Source organism: Micropterus salmoides, unplaced genomic scaffold, assembly GCF_014851395.1.
Source record: "Micropterus salmoides isolate LMB-PRFRI ecotype aquatic unplaced genomic scaffold, ASM1485139v1 Ms_hic_scaffold_8, whole genome shotgun sequence".
Lineage (NCBI taxonomy): Eukaryota > Metazoa > Chordata > Actinopteri > Centrarchiformes > Centrarchidae > Micropterus > Micropterus salmoides.
The window spans coordinates 17,836,016-17,861,220 of NW_024044570.1; the positions used below are offsets into that span (position 1 = coordinate 17,836,016).

At 41.6% G+C, this 25,205-nt stretch overlaps 1 protein-coding gene across 2 annotated transcripts in view; it reads right to left on the minus strand.

Moving 5' to 3' along the window:
* Nucleotides 1–25,205, minus strand: part of otud7a (OTU deubiquitinase 7A) — a 41,578-nt gene that overhangs the window by 10,451 nt on the left and 5,922 nt on the right. Inside the window, exons 3-9 of one of the 2 annotated variants that reach the window (XM_038705100.1) lie at nucleotides 10,316–10,445; nucleotides 7,547–7,700; nucleotides 4,986–5,171; nucleotides 4,649–4,867; nucleotides 2,518–2,619; nucleotides 1,802–1,929; nucleotides 988–1,100 (exon numbers count right to left, since the gene is read on the minus strand). In XM_038705100.1, the coding sequence (XP_038561028.1) occupies nucleotides 988–1,100; nucleotides 1,802–1,929; nucleotides 2,518–2,619; nucleotides 4,649–4,867; nucleotides 4,986–5,171; nucleotides 7,547–7,631 (833 nt within the window). In that variant the 5' untranslated portion in view covers nucleotides 7,632–7,700; nucleotides 10,316–10,445. Of the gene's footprint in view, nucleotides 1–987; nucleotides 1,101–1,801; nucleotides 1,930–2,517; nucleotides 2,620–4,648; nucleotides 4,868–4,985; nucleotides 5,172–7,546; nucleotides 7,701–10,222; nucleotides 10,446–25,205 lie in introns of both variants that reach the window. The other variant, XM_038705101.1, reaches the window with a different exon arrangement.

Genomic DNA, 25,205 nt, shown 5'->3' on the forward strand with positions numbered 1-25,205 from the left:
AACTCAATGAGAGGTTAAAACCACCAGAATAAATGAGTAAATCATGCTCTTTAATGGGATATTTTCAGCGATAGAGGGCTTCGTACTGGACAAGTCAAGGCTGGGGAAACACAATGAACTGAATGTACAAAGACAATGCAGAAGCTGCTTTCACACGGAAACAGTCGTTGCATGGTTTGTTGTGAGGTTTTTACATTTAACTTTCAAGTCTCATCAGCACTCTGATGAGAAGCGGTGACTGTGAGCGCAGACAACCACAACCTGCTTAAATGACATTTTATGTGATTAAATGATATTTCAATCTACGGCAGACACTCTCATGAGTCGTTCTGTTTATCAGTTGTTATTTTCTGAACCAGATCAGTTGCTATAGCATGTGTATGAGAAAGTATGAATGTTTATTTCAGTGAAAATGGAAACAAGAACAAACCACAAGGTTTCTGTGTGTAGGAGGAGGAAACTAGAGTTAGTTTCCAATCTGCCTCTGTAGTCTCAGATAAACCCACTACACTTGTTTATGCAATGGGGTGGGGGGAGGGGGACTTACATCCCCTGCTGCAGCTAAAAGTAACTGACAGCTTAGGGAGGTTCATACTGGTGGTAGCCAGTAGAGGGCACAGTCTCACATGAGAGCTTTGACAACGTTATTAAATCAAGGAAGCAATCAGAAAGTCCAGGTGGTAACAATGAGTTTCTTTGACAAATCCATCTTAGTGAGAAGGTCACTTTTGTCTTAATTGTGGGCCTCCTGCGGTGCTTCAACGCCGCACAAGGCATTAAAACACAGCAGGAGAGCTGCAATGTGTTATGTGGGACGAGAGCAGCACAACTTGCTGTTGCTGCTGCTCTGTTCTCCACCGTGTACAATGATTATGGAGAAAACACTGTTGGATTCTGGTTAAAGGAATGTAATATGTGTCTTGAGAGTTCAGAGTGTGATACGCTCGCAGGCTTATTTGGGGGATAAATGTGAGTCGCACAGCTTACCCTCCACTGGTGTTGCCGTTTTTGCTGAGGTGCGTGCGAGGCTCACTGGAGGCCAACTTGAGCAGCTCGTTCCACTCTCTCTCCCACTCCTCCTCAGTGTACACCAACCCTGACTGCACACACACACACACACACACACACACACACACACACACACACACACACACACACACAAATTCTTAGAAGCATGTGCTGATGCTCACCCATACAATCCTTATTATTATTCATTTGCACTATTTTTCATTTGCAAGGTTTTCCTCTGAAGCTTTATGCATCTGTATGGGCCATCATTTTGCTGTTAATGGATAGTTTAATAAAAGAAACAGACGGGAAATATGGGTAATTAGAGAAAGGTGGACGACATGCAACAAAGGTCCCTGGTAAGACTGAAACCAGGACGCTGCATTTACATGTGATGCGTCTTAGATCAGTAGGCCAACAGGGCGCCCCAGGCATTTTTAAAACATGAGCATCTGGACTACTTCTTTGCCTGAGCTATCTTTGGTGACACCGTTTTGCTAATAGATTGGTAAATACTTTAATCCATGAACATCAAGAGGAAGTGCAGAGGATTTGACAGTATTAGCAGTACTGCCACTAATGCGCACTTGGTATCTTAAAAAAAGGCAGTTTTCCTCGCAGCAAAAATCCAAATATGCGACCCGGCAAAGATACTAAAATCAACGCTTATTAAGAGAGGTTACGAGCGGCTCATCCCTTTGCTTTCACATGTGGATTTATTAATGTGCCATTAGTGAAAGAGGATGTGATGCGTTTAGGTGGTGCAGTGCGCTAAGATGGACACTCTCCCAACCTCCTTATTCTGTTGAGTTTGCTGCCATCTCCACCTCCTCTTCAGGGCGTCTCTCTCCGCACCGCTCTTCATCATGGTGTACAGGGATTTCCTCAGCATCAGGTCTCTGTCATGAAAGCCCCACATCCCTGACCAACACAGACACACGCAACACCTTCACTGCATGTTAAGATTGAGGACATGAAACAACACAGCCATTTAACATAGATGTCTAAAACAAGAGGAGGGATTTCTCAGCTGCACCAAACTGTGTGATCATTCTGAGATGACCTCAGCTCTGTCTAAAAAATGTCGTTCATCAGTCATCAAAGGGCCTCAGTTGTCTGACTGTCAGTGTAGATTACATTAGCTCTGGTGCCTCTAACCCTGACAGCTCCTCTGCTGCTCCAGCAATCCTCACACTGGGGTGTCAACAGTCTCCTTCAACAGGGACCCGAATACGCTGTCATCTCCCTGAACCCCTCAGGTGACAGTGTCCTGCAATGTATAGGTCAGTTATCTCCCTCCCTCCCTTCCTTCGTTCCCTCACTCCTCCTTTCTCACTCACTCCTACGGATTCAGCAGCTGTGACGCAGAACTGACATCGTTATTGGACAGCTGTGACACTGACACACACAGTTGTTTCACACCAGGCTTGATGCCAAAAGCCGCACTTATGAAATTGTGATGGATGTTATGGTCAGACGGTATGTTAAATATACTGTAGTTTAGCTCACCTAAAGAGGCAGCATGCAGAAGGCAGTTCCCGTCCCCTGTGGTGGCCAGAGGAAGCAGCTTCTTACAGCTGATGCACATGGTGGACCACCAGTTCAGACGACCTGCACACACACACACACACACACACACACACACAATATAATAAGGCCATGAATTCTGTACAAAACTGAGAAACAGAACGGAGCAATCACACTTTAACACATTTAGTTCCAATTCATTTTCTATTCAACAATCTCTTAATTTTTTCAAATTGAAATGCACACCAAAAACGATTAGTGATAAGGTCCCAGAGTCTAATTTATTTGTATAGTCCAATGCAACTTCTCATTGGGTTTACAGGCCCACGGCAACATTTATTCATAACCTGGGCCAACATAAAAAATACAAAAACACTTTGTGAGAGGCAATTCAAAGAGAGATGTTTATTCCACGGACAGCTAGGGATCTAACAGGAGCCACAGGTGAGGAAAAAGGCAATCAAAATAAATAACTAGTCATTTATTATTTAATAGAAATACAACAACAATGGTTTATGGCAAGTCAAATTTAGATGTGACAAGACCAGAAAAATAGCTCCAAATCAGGACATAGGTCCATAAAAAATAGTTCTATAGCACATTGTTTTGAATTATTTATTACACTGGGTTAAAGGGGGGGGGGTATCAGTATAAATTGTGTGGAAAGATTGCTGCTGTAATAGTCTGTTAGTGATCTTAAATCATGACTTATTTTTTCCATGAGCTTCATTAACAAAACCCATCTCTGTTAGAAATGTCACTACTATTTACTAATTGCGTGTCTAAACTGTTCGTCGCCTCGACATTCAAATGTACCTTCACATCCTCCAGTCTCACAGTACTTGAGCAGGTACCAGTAACGGCCCACTGAGAACAATTAGCCAACAAGCATAATTAGCCTCAATAGCTGAACTCTGAAGGCAATGATTAGCACAGGCCATATGCTTGTACACGACCTCAAATACACAGCCGCCTCCCGAAAAACCACTCTGACTATCTTCCTCCTCTTCAGGCTGACTTCTACAGTATCTCCAGTTTCTGCTCCATCACTGCCCTGCCTGTGTCCCTGAGGGACAGACGACTGCTTCACAGCCCTGGGCACGGCACACTGCTTTATTGCAGTCAGCCTCACTGCTCTGAGCCCTTGGTGATCTGACTGCATCATTTATTCAACAACAGTAAATACAGAAGAGGCTCTGAATGATTTACCCCTCAGTGTAGATGGGCTCAAAATGTTGTTTTGCATTTTTTTTTAAACCCCACACATTAGATATATAAGTAAATGTTCTGGAAACATTTACTTACTGTTACATCTGTTAAATGATGTTTTATCAAATAATTTTACATATGCTGGTTGACACTTAACCACCATACAGCATAAAGTGAGGCTAACACAACTGGATGTACTTTATTTGACCTTTACAGAGATACATAGTGTCACAGCTATGGTCTTACCCACAGTCTGTGATGCACATTATGTCAATTCGAATTATGCTAAGATTTTTATGACTGTAAATCCTGCACCTGTCACTAGAGATCAGGCACTATCTTCAGGATGGTTAAGTCACTGTTAAAAATGTGTTTACAAGACTTTATGACAGATTCTCTCTTAATTGTGTGTTTTGAATTACTGAAATATGAAGGTCAACATATTTAATTGTCCTGGTGTTCTTTTAGGTTGAACAGAATTAGGTGAGAAAGGCTTTACAATCTCTGCAGTCTCTGTGTGGGGAAAAAAACTATTGGAAGATTTGAAACTTTGCTAACTAGTTTTTCTCTCAGTTAGTTCAAAGCCTCAGCTGGGAAATGAATCCTTTGGGATCCTGGATGCTTTGAATTAGATGTTGTCGTCTTGCTTCCAGATGATGCTGCTTCTATGATCTGCTCTGTCTCTCTGCTCCCAGTCTGGCTCTCTACGTCTCTATCTACATTACTGGCTTTCACTGGCATTTCTCATTGCTGCGGCTTTCTGGGCCTTCTGGATTTCACTGTAATCTAAATAAAGAATACAGTGAAATGCACATGCTTCTGTTACATATCCCATATCAGTAGTAGGAGAAATACTATAATAGAATGTATTATATTATATTATATTATATTATATAGTACTCACCAGCCTGCTCCAGAGCCATCATGGTGGACTGCTCTATCAGATCTCTCTCTATGAAGCTCCTGAAATCCTCGCTGTAAACGCTGAGGTCTGGTAGCTGGAATGTGTAGATGGGCATCTCAAGAGGGAACTGCTCACTGGTACAGTCATTGGCCACTTGCAGCCGCGCAAGGGAGACAATAGCAGAGCTGGCGTGGGAGATCCCGCGGGACAGACGCTTCTCTAGAAGGGAGAAGAAGAGAGAATTGAATGGATGAGTAGGAAGCGAGTGAGGAAAGAGAAAATTGTAGAGGGCATCTAATTTAAGAGATGGAATATGGTGATGTGGTGGCCATCGGACCTTGTGCATTATCCTCCTGCTTTTGTGCACACGGCCTGTCGATCTTGCTGACATGGGTGGGCGTGTCACGTGTCTCTGGCTGCTTGTAGTAGCGGCCCTCGTTGAAGACCTGCGGCAGGTTGGCAGTGTGGACCTGCCTGAGCTCCTCGTAATCATTTAGAGCAGCACTGAGGTCCCAGTTTTTACCTGTAGGACACAAACAAAGCTCTGATTGATTGCGCATAAACACTGGTTTTGAATGGCAAGAACAAATGTTGTTCATAATGTACAATAACTGAAGGCAATCGTGTTGATTCTTTTTCCAGATTTCTAGAATTTTCTGAAAGTGATTCACCAAATATTATGTTTCCACGCATCAGAAAATTGTTGTTCTTCTGGTGCAACAGGACACTGTGCACTGCACTTTATAATGATATACAGGGTTATATCATGGAGAATATACTACCAAGAGGAAAATAGGGGTAAAATGCAAAATATTTGAAAAATAAATACGGATGGGTTCCAAGATATTTAACTTATTAAAATAACGAGCTAGAATGGTATATATAGCCCACATAGAACAATAAGGAGAATAACTAGAGGTTGAGGTTGGGTGGTGCAATGAATAGTGATGGGAGACATACTGACAGCAATATCCTGATGCGCAGGACCACATATCACTCTCTGGGTGCTGTCTATCAAACAGAGATCCTTTCAAGCTTTAAGAGGCACAAGTCAAGCCTCAGCCTTATTATAACTCAGCGTGCCTTCTCACGGTGCCACAGGAACTGATCTGTCTTTATAAAACTCACAACTACAACTGCAAACATTCAGAGGGTGCTTGCATGTAATCTGAGCATGATAGTGAGACAGGGCCTAATAATGGACTCCCTCTGTAAGAGACCTGAAGGAAGTTGTCCTCTTTCCTCCGCACTTCCAGACACAACGGTTCTCGGCAGTCTGGACATGAAACCTGGCACCACTACTCACTGTGTCTCACGCCAATCAATGTAAAACTGACTCTACTTTATGGATCTCGAGAGCTTGAGCTGCACAAATCCAGGAAAACAACTTAACAACAGAGCCACTCAGCATCTAATGCATGGTCTTTAAATGCCTCTACATTAGCCTACTATTACTGTGGCATGGAAGGCATTGTTTCAGCTCCTTCACTTGTAATGGCTGTCATCAGCAAAAGGAACACTGATAAATTCATATGCGCTATGAACAGGCATTATCCCAATCTATTAAAGCATATCACAGCAGCTTCACTGAACTCCTTTTTTCTTTGAATTGGACTTTGAATTAAACCAGTTGCATAGTAGAATTTTCCATTCAGGGAAAGCAGAAGTATATCTATATAAGCAAGCTAAGTAAGCTAATTTAAGTGATTTCTTTAATTTAACAACATCACCAAACTTTAAGTTATTAACGTTTTTTTCCTTTCCTGCAAAAATTTAAACCCCAGAAAATGACCTGGTTGTAATTACATTCCATCACAAAGGTCCCATTATTCAGTACATAAACCAGCCTCTAGGGGGAAGCACCACATGAGGCGCTGACATAGTTCTCTTTGCTTGCTCTTCACACAATCTTGACTCAGACCAGAGGGTCACAGAGCAGCTGATTGGTGCAGGTCTGGAAAGCTAAGCCAACACCAGAAAGAAGCAGCAGGCATAATACTGAAATAGGACATCCGGGCCCACGGCTGTCTCGTCTGAGTGCACTGTCTTGTTTGGTGCCTGTTAGTGTCACAAGTATGCCCCTGTGGCTTTGTGCCAAAGCAGAATCAGAAAAAAAAATGACTGGGAGGGAGAGACAGACACCCAACACTTTAATTCTTTTATCAGACTAGACACCAGCTGCATAGTATACACACAGAGACAAAAAAAAATTTCCAGGACACACACGTACTGCACACACAAGGATTTCATCCCCTAATGGAGGGCTGATTTGTGTAGAATGCGCTTTTTATTCCTGTAAAGTAGACAAAACTGCATCTGCATTTAGAGTTCAGCATTTCTTTCCTGCAGCTCGACCAGATGCTGGAATGCAACGTGAAATTGGCTGAGACTGGAACTGCTACATACTTGGGGGGAATAAAAATTAAACCAAGAACTCAAACGTCACTTTTACTGTCTCCAGATATCAAAGCCAATGCAGCTGACCATCAACCAGCTTTTGTTGCTGTGAGCACTTTTGCTCTCCTGTTTTATTTTGTCTTCCCAAGGGGCACTGTATGTAAGCTATACAAGTGCCAGTGGCACTCTGCTCCTCAATGAGTTCCAATGAACGGGCACAAAGGGAGTGGAACTCCCTGGGGAGTGCACTCGTAAAACCATCACACTGGCCTCTAAATCAAGCAAGCAGGCTCACTGTTGATAGCCCAACTCCTCTCCTCCCCTCCTATGTCTCCTTTCTTTTCCTTTCCCCTCATTTCCTCTCCTCTTGTGTTCCTTCCTCTCCTCTGCCCACTTGAGTGCAACGGCAGCACAACAGGGAGCAGCTGACCAAAACAGAAATCCCCAAATATTGAGTTTAGCCTCTAATCTTGGAAGTGCAGGACAGCGTCTGTCTCTTACCTTCCAGCAGGTCTCTTGCCAGACCCGGTTCTGCCCCAGTGGACCGAACAAAGTCTGACAGGACCGCGTCCATGTCCAGAGTCATGAGATCATGTGTGTGCGCTGCCCAAGGTGCAGCGGTGGCCTTGGTGGACGCCAGCCTTCACGTTCTCATCTGGAAGGGGGAAAAAAACAACAATGAGAAACACGGCAGGCCTTAAACACACCATTTTACAGGAAATCCAATGCAGCCACACTTGTAAAAAACCTATCACTAACGAACCCCAGTGAGAAAACAATTACTGCATTGTCCCACTCTCAAATTTTTATCTCTGCTGCTAGTCTCAGCCTGCTTGTACTGATGTGTAATGCTTTATACAGCTGATAGTTCATAGTACTGTGAATAGCACTCCACTCCCAGTGCTCCTCCCAGCTCTTGCAGTCATAACATAATATCCAGCGGCACAGATGTAATATCAACAGCACAGCCAGAGGTCGTACCCAGGACACACCTGCCTAACTCCAAAGCCTTTGGCCTACTGCCCATGATCATAACAACACTAAAGCTCTTCCTGCAACTCAGTGTCAACCAAGGGTTTCTGGGTATGATCCAGTTATCTTAAACCACATCAGTACTGTGAGCTGGACAGCAATGAATGATGCCTGGCGACTGTTTGTGGTGCTGGGCGATTCCGTGTTATTTAGTATGATCCTAGCTGGAGAACATGTCAACATGGATAGCACTTGGGCTCTAATGATTAACAAGCATTTCCTTGTTAGGCTACAAATAACATTTCTAAGATGCACAGTCCCCCCCGACTCAGCCCATGGAATGAATGAGTCCATGCATAGCTTTCATTCCACTTGAGGGCTGTGTGGGTGACAGACGAACGAAGCACAGAGCATTGTCAGCAAAGAAACAAATGCCTACAGGTTTGCAGCTCTGACACCAAGGCCTCTGTGTACAGACCAGAGGTTTGACAGCTGCTCAGGTCTGTGGTTTTGACCTTAAGAGAAGTGAAAGCATTCAGACACTCTGCCAACGTCTCTGAGACTGTCCATCAGGTATTGGCTCAGCATTGTCAACCAACAAACACTGCTCTGGATATGGAGTTGATGCAAAACAAATGTTGTTGCTTGCTGCTCCTGAGGCTGATGAATACTGGTGGGTTACACTGATGACGGGATGAACAGGACATAATGGCATATATTTTACTGAGCGTGACAGAACAATCTCAGAAATGTCTTCTCAGTTGGTATTATGACCACATGAAAATTAAAGACCACATGAAAATTAAAGGTTTATGACAAAAAAAGATCGCTGAGCACTGCTTAATTGTTGGCATCAGAGAGAAAAATATCTTTGTTCAAGACCCAGCAACTTTATCATATGCATTATTTAAGAGTCAAATCTGCACTTAAGCTGTAGTTTAGCTGACCTAGTTACTGTCAGCCAATTGCATTGTATTGTATGTGCGTAGCAGTACTGAGACAATATAGGCACATGCTGCACTACAGGAAACACAAGGTGGTCAGCTGGGGCGGTTACAACCCAAGTTTATCAGAGATCATGAGATAATGGTTGGTGCATATTATGTTACATGAAAATTGTTTTCCGTTTATTGGTACTTCTTTCTTAGACACCAACTAAATGTTTGATTACGGTATAATACCAAAAGGCAAACTTCCTTATCTTACTTTACTTACTTTACAATTGCAGAACACCTCTAACAGGAAATTCAAAAAGACTGAAAGTCAGTCTGTGGTATTTTGTTTTTCTGAGGACCAAAGAGACAACATAATTACACTCTCTAGGGGCGGACACTTAACTCAGTCCAGAATAATAGGCTGCCCATCAAGTGTAATATTGCTTTTCGGGGCTAAAAGCCTTGAGTCTAGTGGTACGGAGCGAGACACAGAAATAGCTGAATATTGTAAGTCTGACCTAATTTTTTCCCTTAAGAAAAGCCCTATCCAGATTATTTTCCCTGTGGGAGGTAATTACAACTCAGAAACACCCGAATGCATGTTTTCTATCTAATGTTAAACCATGTGGGCCAGAGGAACCTGGGACTGTCCTGGTTCCTATTAATCAAAATGAAAAATTGCTTATTTGTCACACACTTAATGTATCAGGCTTCTACAAAAGATCCAAAGGACAAGGATGACGTTTGTCTATATTTTGTCAACAAATCCCACCAAAAGACCAGAACCAGGTCTTAGTCCATTTATTGATTGATTGATTGACTGAACGTCTTTATTGATTGTAAATATAAAAGTGGTGCCTCTAGCAAGAGATGCCCCAACTACAAAAACCATCAAAAGGATAAAAAGACAATAAAGCCAAACGGCTTATTTCTTTTTTGGAGGATATTAAAACTTTCCAACACCCCTACGATGTCTGCGGCTCTCTAACCCAAGCCTATTTGTTCCTGCTAAATGGAAATCTTAAAAAACGGCTCAATACTATATAGATTAATTTAAAAAGGCAAAGTAATCTCCTAAAACAACTGGGCAATTTTCCGCAAATTATACTAAAAAAGGAGTAAATGGTGCATTTTGAAGGGACTTTGTCAAGTCAAGTGGTGGAGTGTAACTAAGGACATTTCCTCAAGTACTGTATGTACAGTTGAGATATACCATTGTTGGTTTTGGTCTTTTCATAGATTTGTTGATAATAAGAAAAATATAGAATACCTCCAGCCGCATCCTTTTACTGTTACTTAGCAGCTGTCAGTGACAATGTAGACGATTGCGAATGAGCTTTCTTCTGTTAGTTATCCCACATACTTTCTGTATTTTTGCTGAGGGTTGTTGAGAAGCCATCTGATGACCATGGGACTGTCAGGACCAGACGCAGCTCTAGTCCATGGCTTCAGAGGCAGCAGAGGAGAGGAAGACACTGGGGATGCAGAGAGCCCTGAAACACACACATAAATATAGAAAGTTATCATCCTGAAACAGAAAGTTATGGCTCTCAGTTCTGATTGACTGAGTTCACTTTGAAGCTGCTGTAAAACACCCAGCCGACACACACCTGTGACTGCATCAGTGTTAATATGGAAATCCAAAGTTACTCCTAAGCCATTACTTTCATTATGTGTCATTTAGAAACCATTTGGTCTACTGACTCATCATACTGACTATAACTCTTGAACAGTCAACATTTATTTATTGATTTAAAATCAGTGCCTAATTTGTGAATGCTTGAGTACTTTTAATAACAGTAATCTGCTTTGTGATGTGTGTAACTACACCTGTCAGCTGTTGTAAGAGCCCTCTACAGCAGCTTAATTTATTCTTAGATTCTCATAAACATTTCATTGAACAGCTCAAACAGCCTGAAGTTTAGGTACAGTGGTAGCAGCATTTAAAAGCAGTACCTTCTGAAGGTACTCTGATGTAATCGGTTGTTCAGGTTCTCACACTAAGATGCAGGTGTGAATGTGTCACCAACGCCAGCGTGTTATAGAAAGTGCAGAGTTAGCCTCACAATCTTTGCCTTTACGTAACGAAACGCTTACATGCAGATTCCAGGAAAAGTAGAGAAGGTTGATCCTGCATCACACAGCAGGCGGAGATCATCGTGTGTGGGGACAAACACACATGGAAACAGTGAGAGAAGCATTTGAAGGCAGCCACACAGAGCAACAGTGGAAACTCGGAGGATATTCTGCCATTGTCCCCGGAGGATCACACCAGCCAACGCCTCTCTCCACCCTTTCAGCAAGAACACTGGCAGGTGCTGAGGAGTTAGCGTCAAAGTCCTTGTAAGCGGGACTGAAAATATCCTTCAATCTCATGCATCATTCACATGAACAGTAAAATGGATCATATACTGTATGTGTCCTCTGTTTATTTGTACAATCTATTACAGCAACTGCGACCACTGCACTATAACAGGATGTAGTGTAAATTGTAGCGTGTATTTCGAAACAGTGGACGCTGACTCTTAACCATGATTTATATGCAGTTTGAACTAGAAAGTCATGGATTGGTTGTTGTTGTAAACATTTTGCCTGAACGGCAGAAGAACCATTGCTGCAAGGCCAACATGTTAGTTCGCTTTAAATAAAATGTATATTTAGGAGAATCACTTGTAATTAGCTGGGTAGGAAATAGTACAAGAATACTTGACTAATATTGTCCTCAAGTAAAAGCGAGATTACTTGTGCTGAAAAATACTTAAGAAGTTCTTAAAAAGAAAGCTTGTCTGAGTCATCATTAAAGGCCAATGCAGGATCCTGAGAGTATGCACCACTGACCAAATTAGCTCTCCAATTTAGTGATCTTCAAAAACATTTTCTTAAAAATGGACAGAAGTTAAAATGTTAAAATAACATTACATTTTGCAGACGCTCCATAGAGATTGATGGCCGTACTGCTCTGCCACCTGAGCTACAGCCGCCCCCTGTATGAACTAAAAAACAAAAATTGTCCTCTTTTTTTCACAATAACTATACTGTAATTATTTCATTGGCGGAAAGAAACTGAGTATATTTATTCGTGCTTAACTTCAGTAAAATCATAAAGTACTTTTAGTTCTTATACTAGTATTTCCAATTTGTGCAGCTCTTACTCTTCCTTTTCAGAATTTGCATGTAAAACATGTAATATGCTTTCAAAACATTTAGCATTGTTATATATTAAACTAATAATTATATAATAATATAATTTTATAACACTGACAGGGACTATTGCGGAAAGAATTGGCCTTTTTATATTTTTTAATGCAAGACTATTGCTTAATTAACTATTTTTATACTGTGTTATTGCTCCCATTTCTTACATAAATGTTCTGAATCTTTCTTCCATTACTGAATTCTTTCATTTCCAGGGTATATAAGAGCAAATAATAATAAATAAAGAGTGCACGGTGTATGTTTCCACACCTAGTATTAGTGAGAGTCTTTATGCTGGTATAGCTTAGTCAGAGATGAACCGACAATGTTCACTAGCGGGTGTGTGTTTGATCTTGTGGTTTCAATACAAACACTTACGTTTTAGAACAAGGGGGGAAACGTGAGACCTTGCAACAAGCAACTGTCTCACTGTCACTGTTAGTTACTCTCTTAAAATCTTCCCATTGCACTGCTGAGGAAAAGACACATTAGTAACAAAGAAGAGTTGTGTGTTCTCCACACTGTAATTCACAACAGCACTCGCACACACTGCATTGTTTGCCTCCTATGGTCCACTGATCTGTGAGCACTCTGCCTGCAGTCCCTCTAAATTTACAAGGGCCCGTTTGTAGACAGTAAAAAACGGAGGCACAGGACTTGTTTTATAATCATCTGCCTGCTGCACAAACACTGGAGGATGGTCCAATTCTCCTCCAGCATCACTTCAGATTAAATAGCAGTGGTTCACAGACAGACACTATACCGTATGAAATCCAAGGAACCTCAAAGTATCTGTAAAATTAATTTCAATTTTCAGCTGATGCAGCCTTTAGCATCGGACATGAGATAGATTAAGCACCTACTTAATAGTGCAAATACAATTTTTTCCATAAACAACATATCTGAATTGGATGCAAGCAAAAGAATACTGTGTAGAACTGACTACTAGAAATGAGCCACCTGTGGAGCTGTTGGATCTACCCCGCTGAGAGATATACGTACACTTTTACCACTATACTAAATCAATCATTATCAACTGTCAATCAAGTTTCACGAGCACACTTTACACCATAAGACAATAAACCAACCTGTGCGAATTCTTCAGTTGAGAGGTGTTTAAATCTAATTTAAGTTTAAATCTAACCTTTTCTCAAAAAAAGAAATACAGCATAGTGCGTGAACTTGTGAAGCAATAAATAAAAAAGCTTACAAGCACTGCTTTGTTTAACTCTATAATAATTAAATGCAAAACCACACAATGTATGCTAATACTGTTCAACAGCTCCCCACCCACTACTTCCTTCTTCTATTTGAAGCTTTAAACCACTAGTAAACCAGTTGGCTGATTAGAATGTGTGAAATGACTTACTGTGAGTGAATCTACAAAACTTTACAATGAAAACCTTTACTTCCTGAATAATTTAGAGTGGAATACAGGCAATCACAGGAAATAATCATGCACTATTTATTTCCCATTTATGGAAGTTCATTTAATACAGATTTTCAAATGTGAAACTGGCTATTTTTCCATGATGTATATATGTAGCCATTTTACAGTAATAGGATGAGTAATTGCTGAGATAATTGTCTCCATAGTGAGTGGTGATCGCCCACATGCAAGACAGATACACAGCAAGTGGGAGGTGAATATACTGTACAAATGCTTATACTCTGCACTGACTCTCTGTAACTGGAAAATGGTCAGGCAAACCCTATACATGCACACCAAGGTTAACAGACATTTGCAGTTATTCTCTTAAATAAGCTTTTAAAGCTTATTATTAGATTTTTATATTTTGCAAATGTGAGTTTATGTAGTTGCCAGAGTACATTTGAGTGAACCAGTTGGATGGTACAATTCAGCATAAAATACTGAAGCCGTTAAGGAAAAACTTTGTACACTGTTAGATATGATTAATTTATGTTCATTGCATTCCAAAAGCCTTATAATTTGTTTTTGTTTCTACTTTCCATACACCTGCTTTGTCTGCTTCTACTTATGATTCTGATTTCAAAAAATGCTTTCCACAACTTCAAAAAAACTGCTTCTAGAAGACCGCATACAGGCGCTGTGCAGACAAAGGACATAATATAAAACCCTCAAAATATTATGCAATTAATATTATGCAATGGAGAAATTTGTATCTATGGCATTACTACCTGTATGACTGTTGGAAGTTGGTGCAAAAAGTCTAGAAATACGCCCTTCTAAGAAAGTGATTATTTTAAATGTACTTAGTCCTACTAAACACTGTATCTGTGGAAATAACTTCATCAACTCACATTATTTGGACCCGTCACACTGAACAAAAGGGCAACATCGAAAAGATTTTTCATCAGTATTAGGTGAATAGTGTTCAAGTGTTGTGAGGTGTTACTGTTGTCTTTCAGTCTGGAGTCTCCACCATTACATCAACCAATGTTTACAATGAGTTGCTGCAGTGCTTTTTCATTGAAATTGAAATAAATGGAAACCAACGAAGTCTATCTAAAGTATCCATCTTATGCTGCTCACTGTAAAAGGTGAAAAAAGACTGAAAAGTAAACCCTAAAGACATTAATCAAGCAAGAAATTATGAATTTATGTTCTCAACCTTTCGTTTCAAGTCTTCTTCAACAAAGCATGATATTCATTTTCTAAATGATGGTCCCATTGAGAGAAAATACAAGATAAAGCAGGGTATGCTTTAGGTCGTGGCTACCATAGTGACCTGTCAGGCGCAGCTATGCGTATCCCTCCCAAGCTCCACCCTTCTGATTACTAGGGATGCACCGAGACGAAAATTCTTGGCCGAAGCCGAAGCCGAATATAATGAAAAAATTTGCCTAATACCGAACACCAAACAAGTACATTCACATTTTTAACTTTTTACTCAGTGTTTCCAACAGGATTCGGAGAGACAATGGTGGTTGGGTCCGAGGCCCCAGGGGGTCCCGAAAGTAAATTACATGTGTCCATTTACTTTTAATGAACACATGTAATATGTTTTATACTTTCTGTGAATATAATCCAATTAATCTTATTTCCATACTGTATAGACACCTTTTTTTAAAAACCGGACATTGTCACATGCGTATCCTTGCGCTAAATACATCAAGTCCGACCCAGTTTGATAAATAATGTTCAGAATCAGAATCAGCTTTTATTGCCAGGTATGTGTACACATACGAGGAATTTGACTCAGGATTGTACATTGCTCATGATGTGCTTACTAATACAAAAATACCATAACACAATAATAATAACATTATTCTCATTATGTACATGTTGAAGGTGGATATGATATACAGGTACACATACACATACATGCATGTACACAGTGTGATGGAGCATAGTGCAAAGGATGCTGGAAAAAATAAATAAGACCTATGACCTTATGACCTGAGGTATGTGTATTGGTATAAAGTATATAAAATATGACATAGTATGAACAGCACTAAAATAGAGAATGGTGAATAAAGAAATAATAAGCGGAAACCAGTAAACAGGTGGCTGATTAGAGGCAGAGTTACTGGGTTATTGCACAGGAATTCTTTCCTGACACTGTGAGTCAGAAATCAGCTGTTGATGTTGAATCAGAGTGATGGCTTGTGGGAAGAAACTGCTTCTGTGTCTGTTGGTTTTAGCGTACAGTGCTCTGTAGTGCCTACCAGAGGGGAGAAGCTGGAACAGGTTGTGTCCGGGGTGAGATGGATCTGCAGTGATGTTTCCTGCCTGTTTCCTGACTCTGGAAATGTATTGTATAAGTCCTGAATGGAGGGCTGGTTGGCACCAATTATTTTTTCTGCAGTCCTGACTGTCCGTTGTAGTTTGTCCCTGTCCTTTTTGGTGGCAGATCCATACCAGACAATGATGGAGGTGCAGAGGACAGACTGGATGATGGCTGTGTAGAACTGGGTCAGCAGCTCCTTAGGCAGGTTGAGCTTCCTGAGCTGACGCAGGAAGTACAACCTCTGCTGGGCCTTCCTGATGATGGTGTCAGTGTTGGGCTCCCACTTTAGGTCCTGTGATATAGTGGATCCCAGAAACCTGAAGGATTCCACAGCAGACACAGGGCTGTTGAGTATGGTGATGGGGGGCAGAGTTGGGGGGCTCCTCCTGAAATCCACGGTCATCTCCACAGTTTTTAGCGTGCTAAGCTCCAGGTTGTTCTGACCGCACCAGAGAGCCAGCTGATCAACCTCACGTCTGTAGGCCGACTCGTCACCGTCCCGGATGAGCCCGATGACTGTTGTGTCGTCAGCGAACTTCAGGAGTTTGACAGATGGGTCTCCTGAGGTGCAGTCGTTGGTGTAGAGGGAGAAGAGCAGTGGGGAGAGCACACACCCCTGGGGGGCGCCAGTGCTGATAGTCTGGGTGCTGGATGTGATGTTTCCCAGCCTCACCTGCTGACTCCTATAAGTCAGGAAGTCTGTGATCCACTGACAGGTGGAGGCTGGCGCAGTGAGCTGGGTGAGTTTGGTGCTGAGGATGTCCGGGATGATGGTGTTGAACGCCAAGCTGACGTCCCCGAACAGGATCCTTGCATATGTCCTTGGAGAGTCGAGGTGTTGCGGGATGTGATGCAGACCCAAGCTGACAGCATCATCCACTGACCTGTTAGCCCTGTAGGCAAACTGCAGGGGGTCCAGCAAGGGGCCTGTAATGTCCTTCAGGGGGGCCAACACCAGTCTTTCAAAGGACTTCATGGCTACAGATGTCAGGGCGACAGGCCTGTAGTCATTTAGTCCAGAGATGGAGGGTTTTTTTGGGAGCGGGATGACTGTGGGGCGTTTGAAGCAAGAGGGAACTTCACACAGCTCCAGTGATTTGTTGAAGATCTGAGTGAAGATGGGGGCCAGCTGGTCCGCACAGATTTTCAGGCATGATGGTGAGACACCGTCAGGTCCAGGAGCCTTCCTGATCTTCTGCCTTTGGATGAGGTGGCTCACGTCCTCTTTACAGATCTTGAGTGCAGGTGAGAGATCAGAGGGGGAAGGTGACTGTTTGAAGATGGCGTTGGAGTGGGGGAGAGGTGTGACGCTACAGTAGAAACCATTCAGCTCATCTGCCAGTCACTGAGTACCAGCAGTGTTGGGGGATGGTCTCTTGTAGTTTGTGAGTGTCCATATGCTTCTCCACACTGAGGCAGGGTCGTTGGCTGCAAAGCTGTTATTTAGCTTTTCTTTTTTTATTTAGCTATGTAGCTTTTCAGCATATCACCTCTTTGCAGCTTTGACCTCTTTAGTCAGCGTGTTCCTGGCCTGGTTGTACAGGACTCTGTCCCCACTTCTGAAGGCCTCCTCCTTGGTCTGACAAAGCTGCCTGAGTTCGCTGTGAACCAGGGTTTTTGGTTGTTATATGTGCGGAAGGTTTTAGTCGGCACACATGTCTTCACAAAAACTGATTTAGGTTATCACAGTGTTAGTTAGTTCGTCCAGGTCAGTGGCTGCAGCCTCAAAAACGCGGGAAATGTTTTTCCCGTGAGCTCCCTTTTTGTGTCTTTCTCTGACACTTTAAAATGCTTCCACACTGCCGACATGTCAACGTAATTATTCGGTAAAATTTAATCGGTCTTTTGACTTGTTTGCTATTTTCGGACGATTCATTTCAGTGGCCGAACATTTGGTGCATCCCTACAGATTACAAAAAAACAAGATGGTGACGAACAATATATCAAACGAGGCTTCGGAACGGTAGTTCAAAAACCCATGGGTGACGTCACAGTGGCTATGTTCACTTCTTTTACACTGTATATGATCTTGAATACATCAAACTTCTTAACTTCAGATATAATCCTATCTTTGCTGATTGTATAATGTGATGACTGACACGTGTACAGTATGTGTATGTAAATTTATCTACAGAATAAACTTACTAAAAAGTATACTTAATAAATACTACTACAATGTAATTAATTAAAGAACATCTCTGCACATCTTTAGGTCTAACTAAAAAGAGGTGTATGTGTGTGTGTGTGTCAATGTGTGTATAATCTTATTCACTGTCAGTCATTGCTTGAAGTGGGCCGGTTTTCACCGGTACATACACTCACCTAAAGGATTATTAGGAACACCATACTAATACTTTATTTGACCCCCTTTGGCCTTCAGAACTGCCTTAATTCTACGTGGCATTGATTCAACAAGGTGCTGAAAGCATTCTTTAGAAATGTTGGCCCATATTGATAGGATAGCATCTTGCAGTTGATGGAGATTTGTGGGATGCACATCCAGGGCACGAAGCTCCCGTTCCACCACATCCCAAAGATGCTCTATTGGGTTGAGATCTGGTGACTGTGGGGGCCATTTTAGTACAGTGAACTCATTGTCATGTTCAAGAAACCAATTTGAAATGATTCGAGCTTTGTGACATGGTGCATTATCCTGCTGGAAGTAGCCAACAGAGGATGGGTACATGGTGGCCATAAAGGGATGGACATGGTCAGAAACAATGCTCAGGTAGGCCATGGCATTTAAACGATTCCCAATTGGCACTAAGGGGCCTAAAGTGTGCCAAGAAAACATCCCCCACACCATTACACCACCACCACTAGCCTGCACAGTGGTAACAAGGCATGATGGATCCATGTTCTCATTCTGTTTACGCCAAATTCTGACTCTACCATCTGAATGTCTCAACAGAAATCGAGACTCATCAGACCAGGCAACTTTTTTTTCAGTCTTCAACTGTCCAATTTTGGTGAGCTCTTGCAAATTGTAGCCTCTTTTTCCTATTTGTAGTGGAGATGAGTGGTACCCGGTGGGGTCTTCTGCTGTTGTAGCCCGTCCGCCTCAAGGTTGTGCGTGTTGTGGCTTCACAAATGCTTTGCTGCATACCTCGGTTGTAACTAGTGGTTATTTCAGTCAAAGTTGCTCTGCTATCAGCCTGAATCAGTCTGCCCATTCTCCTCTGACCTCTAGCATCAACAAGGCATTTTCGCCCACATGACTGCCGCATACTGGATGTTTTTCCCTTTTCACACCATTCTTTGTAAACCCTAGAAATGGTTGTGCGTGAAAATCCCAGTAACTGAGCAGATTGTGAAATACTCAGACCGGCCCGTCTGGCACCAACAACCATGCCACGCTCAAAATTGCTTAAATCACCTTTCTTTCCCATTCTGACATTCAGTTTGGAGTTCGGGAGATTGACTAGGACCACATCCCTAAATGCATTGAAGCAACTGCCATGTGATTGGTTGATTAGATAATTGCATTAATGAGAAATTGAACAGGTGTTTCTAATAATTCTTTAGGTGAGTGTATACCAGCATGTCTATATTTTACTCTTTGGCGTACCGGGACTTTTTCTTCCACACAGGCACTTCTCACGAGCTTCCCATACACTTTTCTACCCTCTCCACTGGTGGAGATCGAGTATGGAAAAAGTCGAATGACGATACACGCCAACATGTGTACAACAGGCGAATGGGGAGGACTGGTCTCAGTGCTGACATATAATCTCTAAGAAAGGCTTCATGCTGAAACAGTATATTTGTAAAAAAGAAAAAAAGGAACAAAATGCAAAACAACCTTTATAAATGAGGTGGTTAATCTGACTGACTGATTTAATGCATCCTGCTTGTGGAGGACTAGCCCGCTCCACAGCTTCCAAGTATAATAGGTGGAACAAGTCCAAGTCAAAAGAACCTTTGAAACCTGAGCCCGATTTGTAAAACAGTGGCAAGAGACCTGTCCAGCAAGGGTAGGACAGAAGATGTGGTCTTGTTGGTTAAACACAAATTAAGTTACTCAACCCTCAGAGAGTCTGATCCCTCCTCTGCTGGACAGAATACTTTGAATTCTTCAAGGCAAGCAGAGAATAAAATCTTACATTCTGGCTCGCACAAACAGCTCTGTCGGGCCAACTGTGGCTTTTACACCAGTGCGGGAGCTGAGCTGCAGTTAGCAGGGCCAAGCACCAACAGGCTCAAACTGCTGCGTTCAACACTGCTAGATAACCACCGTGTGATCCCCTTCTCTGGAGTGCATTTGTGTGCGAGTACACAAATGTGAACGCTAACCACTGCATGTTCGCTACTCAGTGTGCCCTCAGTATGTTTACCAATCTCAAAGCCAACAGAGCTTCCACAAAGGGCCGCTCACATGCCTGTGCACAGCAAAATGTCAAGCCACCCTCTCAGGTATGGTCAGTGAAAAGAAATACCTGTTTTACCTAAAACAATGGCTATTTGCTATTTTAATATACTGTGAGATGAAAACACTAAAACCAGACGGCATTGTAGTTGCACTGCGATTATAAATGTAATTCAACAAATAAAGGCAGAAACAGAAAAAAATACAGCAACAGAAAATACTGTTACGTTAGACTCGGGGTAATTGTATGTTGGAAAACAAATGAGCACAATCCAGCAAAACAGATCATTTCCACGTTGCATCAGTACTGAATAATCAACACAATCCATTAGCGTCCTCCATAACACAGCACACTTAAGTGGCATGGAAAATTCATGTAATGGAATATTATAATGTCTCACCGAACTACAAACTAAGCACTTCCACTATTTCAAAGTCCCTGCTTGAGAGTGCACAAGATTAAATCAGTGAATTTGACTGCAGAGTAGAAGCAGCTCTTGCTATTCAGCCTTCATATCAGTCAGCCGGCCTCAATCTCTGTCCCTCCTCCTCCTCCTGCAGCCACAATGGCAAGCTTGTACTTGGCGTGACTGTGTGTGTGCCTCACCAGTGCTCAGCGTGTAGGGGCAGCAAACGTGTGCATGTGGTTGTGCACGAATATGTGCTGCCATCCAGACAATATTATAGGCGGCTTGTGGAATGTAGGCTATGACATGTTTCAATCAGTGCCTGGGACAAAATATTCGAGTGAGGGCTCTTCACCCAGAACCGGCTCATCAAGTTAAGCCATTTTGATTTTTGAGAGCTCCATCGATGTCTGTCTTTCTCTCCAGTCACCACCTGGGAGTGTGTAGAGTCCCTCCTTATTTCTCCATTATGCTCTAGTCACCAGTGGGCCTTCCCCTGCCTTCAGGACCCACAGACGGCATTTTCATTAGCACCCAGAGAAATCAACTAGCCACTTCCAGGCAAGAAAATGGAGACCAACAAAGAGAAAGGCAAGAAGGCGGAAGTACTGACTCTGCTGTATGTCAGACAAACAATAACCACTCCTTGACACGAGGGGGAAAGAGAGTGTAATACTCCTCCTAAGTCTTGACCTCTACACAGAGTCTGTTATCAAGCCAAGCACAAACACTCACACAAATACTTCCTCTTTCTCTCTCTTAATCCTTTTCTAAACTTAAATAGCCAGACTTCTGTGCAGCAGCCCTTTACATGCTGCGAGAAAGATGCTGCTGGAAGCTATAATGTCACTTTACATCTCATTGCTGCGCTGCACACTGCCAGCGCAGCATATGCATGAAGTGGAGAGTTGTTGTCAGTTTGCACTAAATGCATCATCGCATTAATATTTGAGGTAAATTTCAATTAATGCTGCAGCGGATAGCCTGAGCATTGCACTGTATACCTGAGGGACATGAGTGTTCCCAGAAAACCTTTCTGTTTTTGTGAGGAAGATTAGAGGCTCGGGCAATGAATTTGCCGTCAAAATGATAAATTTTACTGCTTCATCTGTGGTTTCGATTATTTACAGACACAAAAACTATAGATTGCACATCATATTTCCTAAAAGCAACATTCAGTATTTACACAACAAGCAATAAATCCAAGTGATAATTCTTCTGTCTCACCTTACAGTCAAGTCAAATCTTCAGTTATAATAAAACTGCAGACTGTATGTGCAGCGAGCACCCAGACAAAGAGCTGGCTGCTGAGGGGCACAGAACAAGATCATAACCCCTTAAAATGTCAGTCCCTCCAGCCCCCTTGCCGCAGAGGCCAATACTTCTTTTTCACATCTGGGCTCTTTTTGAGAGACGGCCATAAGCGGACAGCTGCGACTAGAGACCAAAGCAGAAGATTCCTGACTTTCTGGTGATTTGAAGAATACGCAAAAAAAAGGGAAAACACATTAACAGTATGCTGTGGATATAATTTGCACACTTAGCAGCCAGTATCAGGTGTATTAATAACATTGTGAAAGAGGGGGTTTCAAACATGGAAACATGGATGTTACGTATACACAGAGGAGACGTAAAGAACTGCTTGCTGTCTGAATACCTATCTTCTGATCCCACATGAGATAAACAGAACAACTAGCTGAAGCCAGCTGGTGTTTCCTATTTGAGTTTGTGCTGAGGGAGGGTGTCCTCTCAAGTGTTGAACAAACAGAATATTTAGCTTGCTCCCACTGTCCTCGCAAGCTCAAAGACCTACATGTAATTCAAGTCTTCACGATATTTGTAAATATGATAGTAGACTGATAGGCTATATCTGTAAAGACTTTTGCCATCACCTACTGATGGAGATGGAGTGTGCTGTTACTGTACATATAGTATATATATCTAAACCCAGAGGATGTATTCTGTACATTTTCTGTTTTAGAAATGAAACATGTGCACATACACACAGATCCACATATTGCTAAGTTAAGCAGCTACACAGTACTTCATGTTCTCTTGTCAACCTGATTATTTCATTTTTGTACCATGAAAAAAAGCAGCATTTACTGCAAACCAGAGCACAATGTCATGTTGGCTAGATCACTTACAGATGTAGCTGTTTTAAAACAAGCATTTGAGATTCCTGAGGTACAGAAGTATCAAGGAAATAAATGTATTCACCTGAAAGCCTGCTTCAATCACAGGGCAGCAACAATGTCCTACAATGACCCTCAAAAATAAGAATTTCATTATCTACATATAAACTCCAATAATAAAGGAAATACTAGAAAAGATGGTTTGAACAACTGTTATATCTTGGACTTCACATATCACAATTCCTGTTTTGTGCAGTGTGACACCACTATTGGATTGAAAGTGTGCGTGGGTGTGAACACCGTTGTACACTCAAGTAGGTGGAGAGGGCTATATCACATAACCTTGTTCTTGATTTAGTATCTGACAAAAAATACATTAATACCTATAAACCTGTAGGTTCGTGAATTAAAAAAAAGAGTTTTCTGGCTATACCACAAGAATGCTGTGGTGATCTTTCATAACTTTTGTACTCTTCCTTTAGTCAGCAACTGCTTTAAGGGTGTCCTTTAGCAAGGTATTTAAACCCAAAGGGATCTGAAATCAAGTGGGAACCTCCGGAGCTGAAAAGTGAAGTCAATGCAGAAGTACCTTAAACCTGCATTCTTTCTAATGGCCAGCAGGGGGAGACTCCATTAGTTGCTAAAAGAAGTCAGATTGTACAGAGATAGACATGACAAAATTACACTATTTGTGAACACTTTACTAATGAGTTTATGGTCTCAATCGTTGGTTTCAAGTCTTCCTCAATACAGCATGACATTTTGTAAATTATGGTTCCATTTAGAGTAAAAAAGACAATATAGCAGGGTTTGCTTTATGGTGTGGCTACGTTGTCAATGACAAGTCAAGATAAAGGTGAATCCTATCCACTGTGCTGTGTACACTTAACTAGCAGTGTACTTGTTTTTGTGTGCTGTCGCTTTATTCGTCTAAGAACATTTTGAGCAATGTGCTACAATATTAACATACTCTTACTAAGCAGAAGAACAGGACTGAATGCACTACATAGTCTTGCTGAAGAAAGATACAAATGAGCCTGGATTCAACCACAGGGCTCCAAGCGCTTCTGGCACTGGCAGTGTGGTCAGTTTGGCTGAATAATAAGCTATCAAAATAGAGCTGATGCTAACTGCAACAGCCAACTTTATCTGACACCAAAACTGTATCCGTTGAGGATACTTGACCAGAGCACAAATTAAACAGTTAATGGAAGCAGCAGAGGAAGTGCAGATACTATTAATCTGACATATGTGTCATTTACTCCCACTACCCAGAACCAGGGTGGACTTTGAGCCCCCAAAAAGAAGCAAAAGACGTCAAGTGAATTTGTGAGAAGTTTATGAATCCCAGCCTGCTTGACAAAGATCTGTAATGGACACTTTAATGTTGGCCTCTTGGATGGGAAAAATAAATCTTGAACTTTAACTTTGTGTGATGCGCGTTCTCCAAAGTGCACCCACAGACAGGGCATTCAGTGGGTGTGGGCGCATTGCGGAGGAAAGATGTATCATACTCACACCGGTATCAGTAACTGACATTTATTTTAGTGACTGACAAGTGTTCTTTAAGAAACCAACAGAAACAGTTAGTATAAGTGCTTTATTGATGCTACAGCCTATGGTCTGAATAATTTTGAGCAGGATTTTTTGTTATTCAATATGTATACTTTAAATTGCCTAGTTTAAAGCAAATTACATTGTGAACTAGCCAAAAATTTTAAAATTGAATCGTAATATGCCACTTTTTTAATTATTTTATCATTTCAAATGTGCCAGCATCAAAAATCTGTGTGTACAAAGTTGGTGGCATATACCGCATTTGTCTGGAATAGCTTCTAGTCAGTTATGTGACATTCACCAGTTGTTGTTTAGTTGTAATAATATAATAATAATCTTTATTTATAAAGATTGTAAAACCCTAAAATGGTAATTACAGGACTGAGTGCTGATTCAAGTTAAAGGTGTACAGGGATTCTCAACCATATTTAGACTCTAAACACCCATTTTAAAGTTTCCAGATTTTCATTAAATCAACCCTCAGTTTTAAAACTATCAACAGTCGTAATTTTTTGCAGCAATAGCGTTTCAATGTATTTACACGCTATAATTACATCTCCGTATATTATGTTTTGTTCTTAGTGGCAGAGTCCGTCATTCCAGCACTACAGCTGCAACAATTAGTCAATTCATCGATTAGATGTCAACTATTAAATGAATCGGCAACTATTCTGATAATCAGTTAATCGTTTTGAGTCATTTTATGAATAAAAAAATCATTCCAGCTTCTTAAATGTGAATATTTCCTTGTTTCTTCTGTCCTCTATGACAGTAAACTGAATATCTTTGGGTTGTGGATGAAACAAGACATTCAAGGTCATCGGGCTTTGGGAAACACTGACATTTTCTGGACCAAACAAATAATCAAGTCGTGAAAATG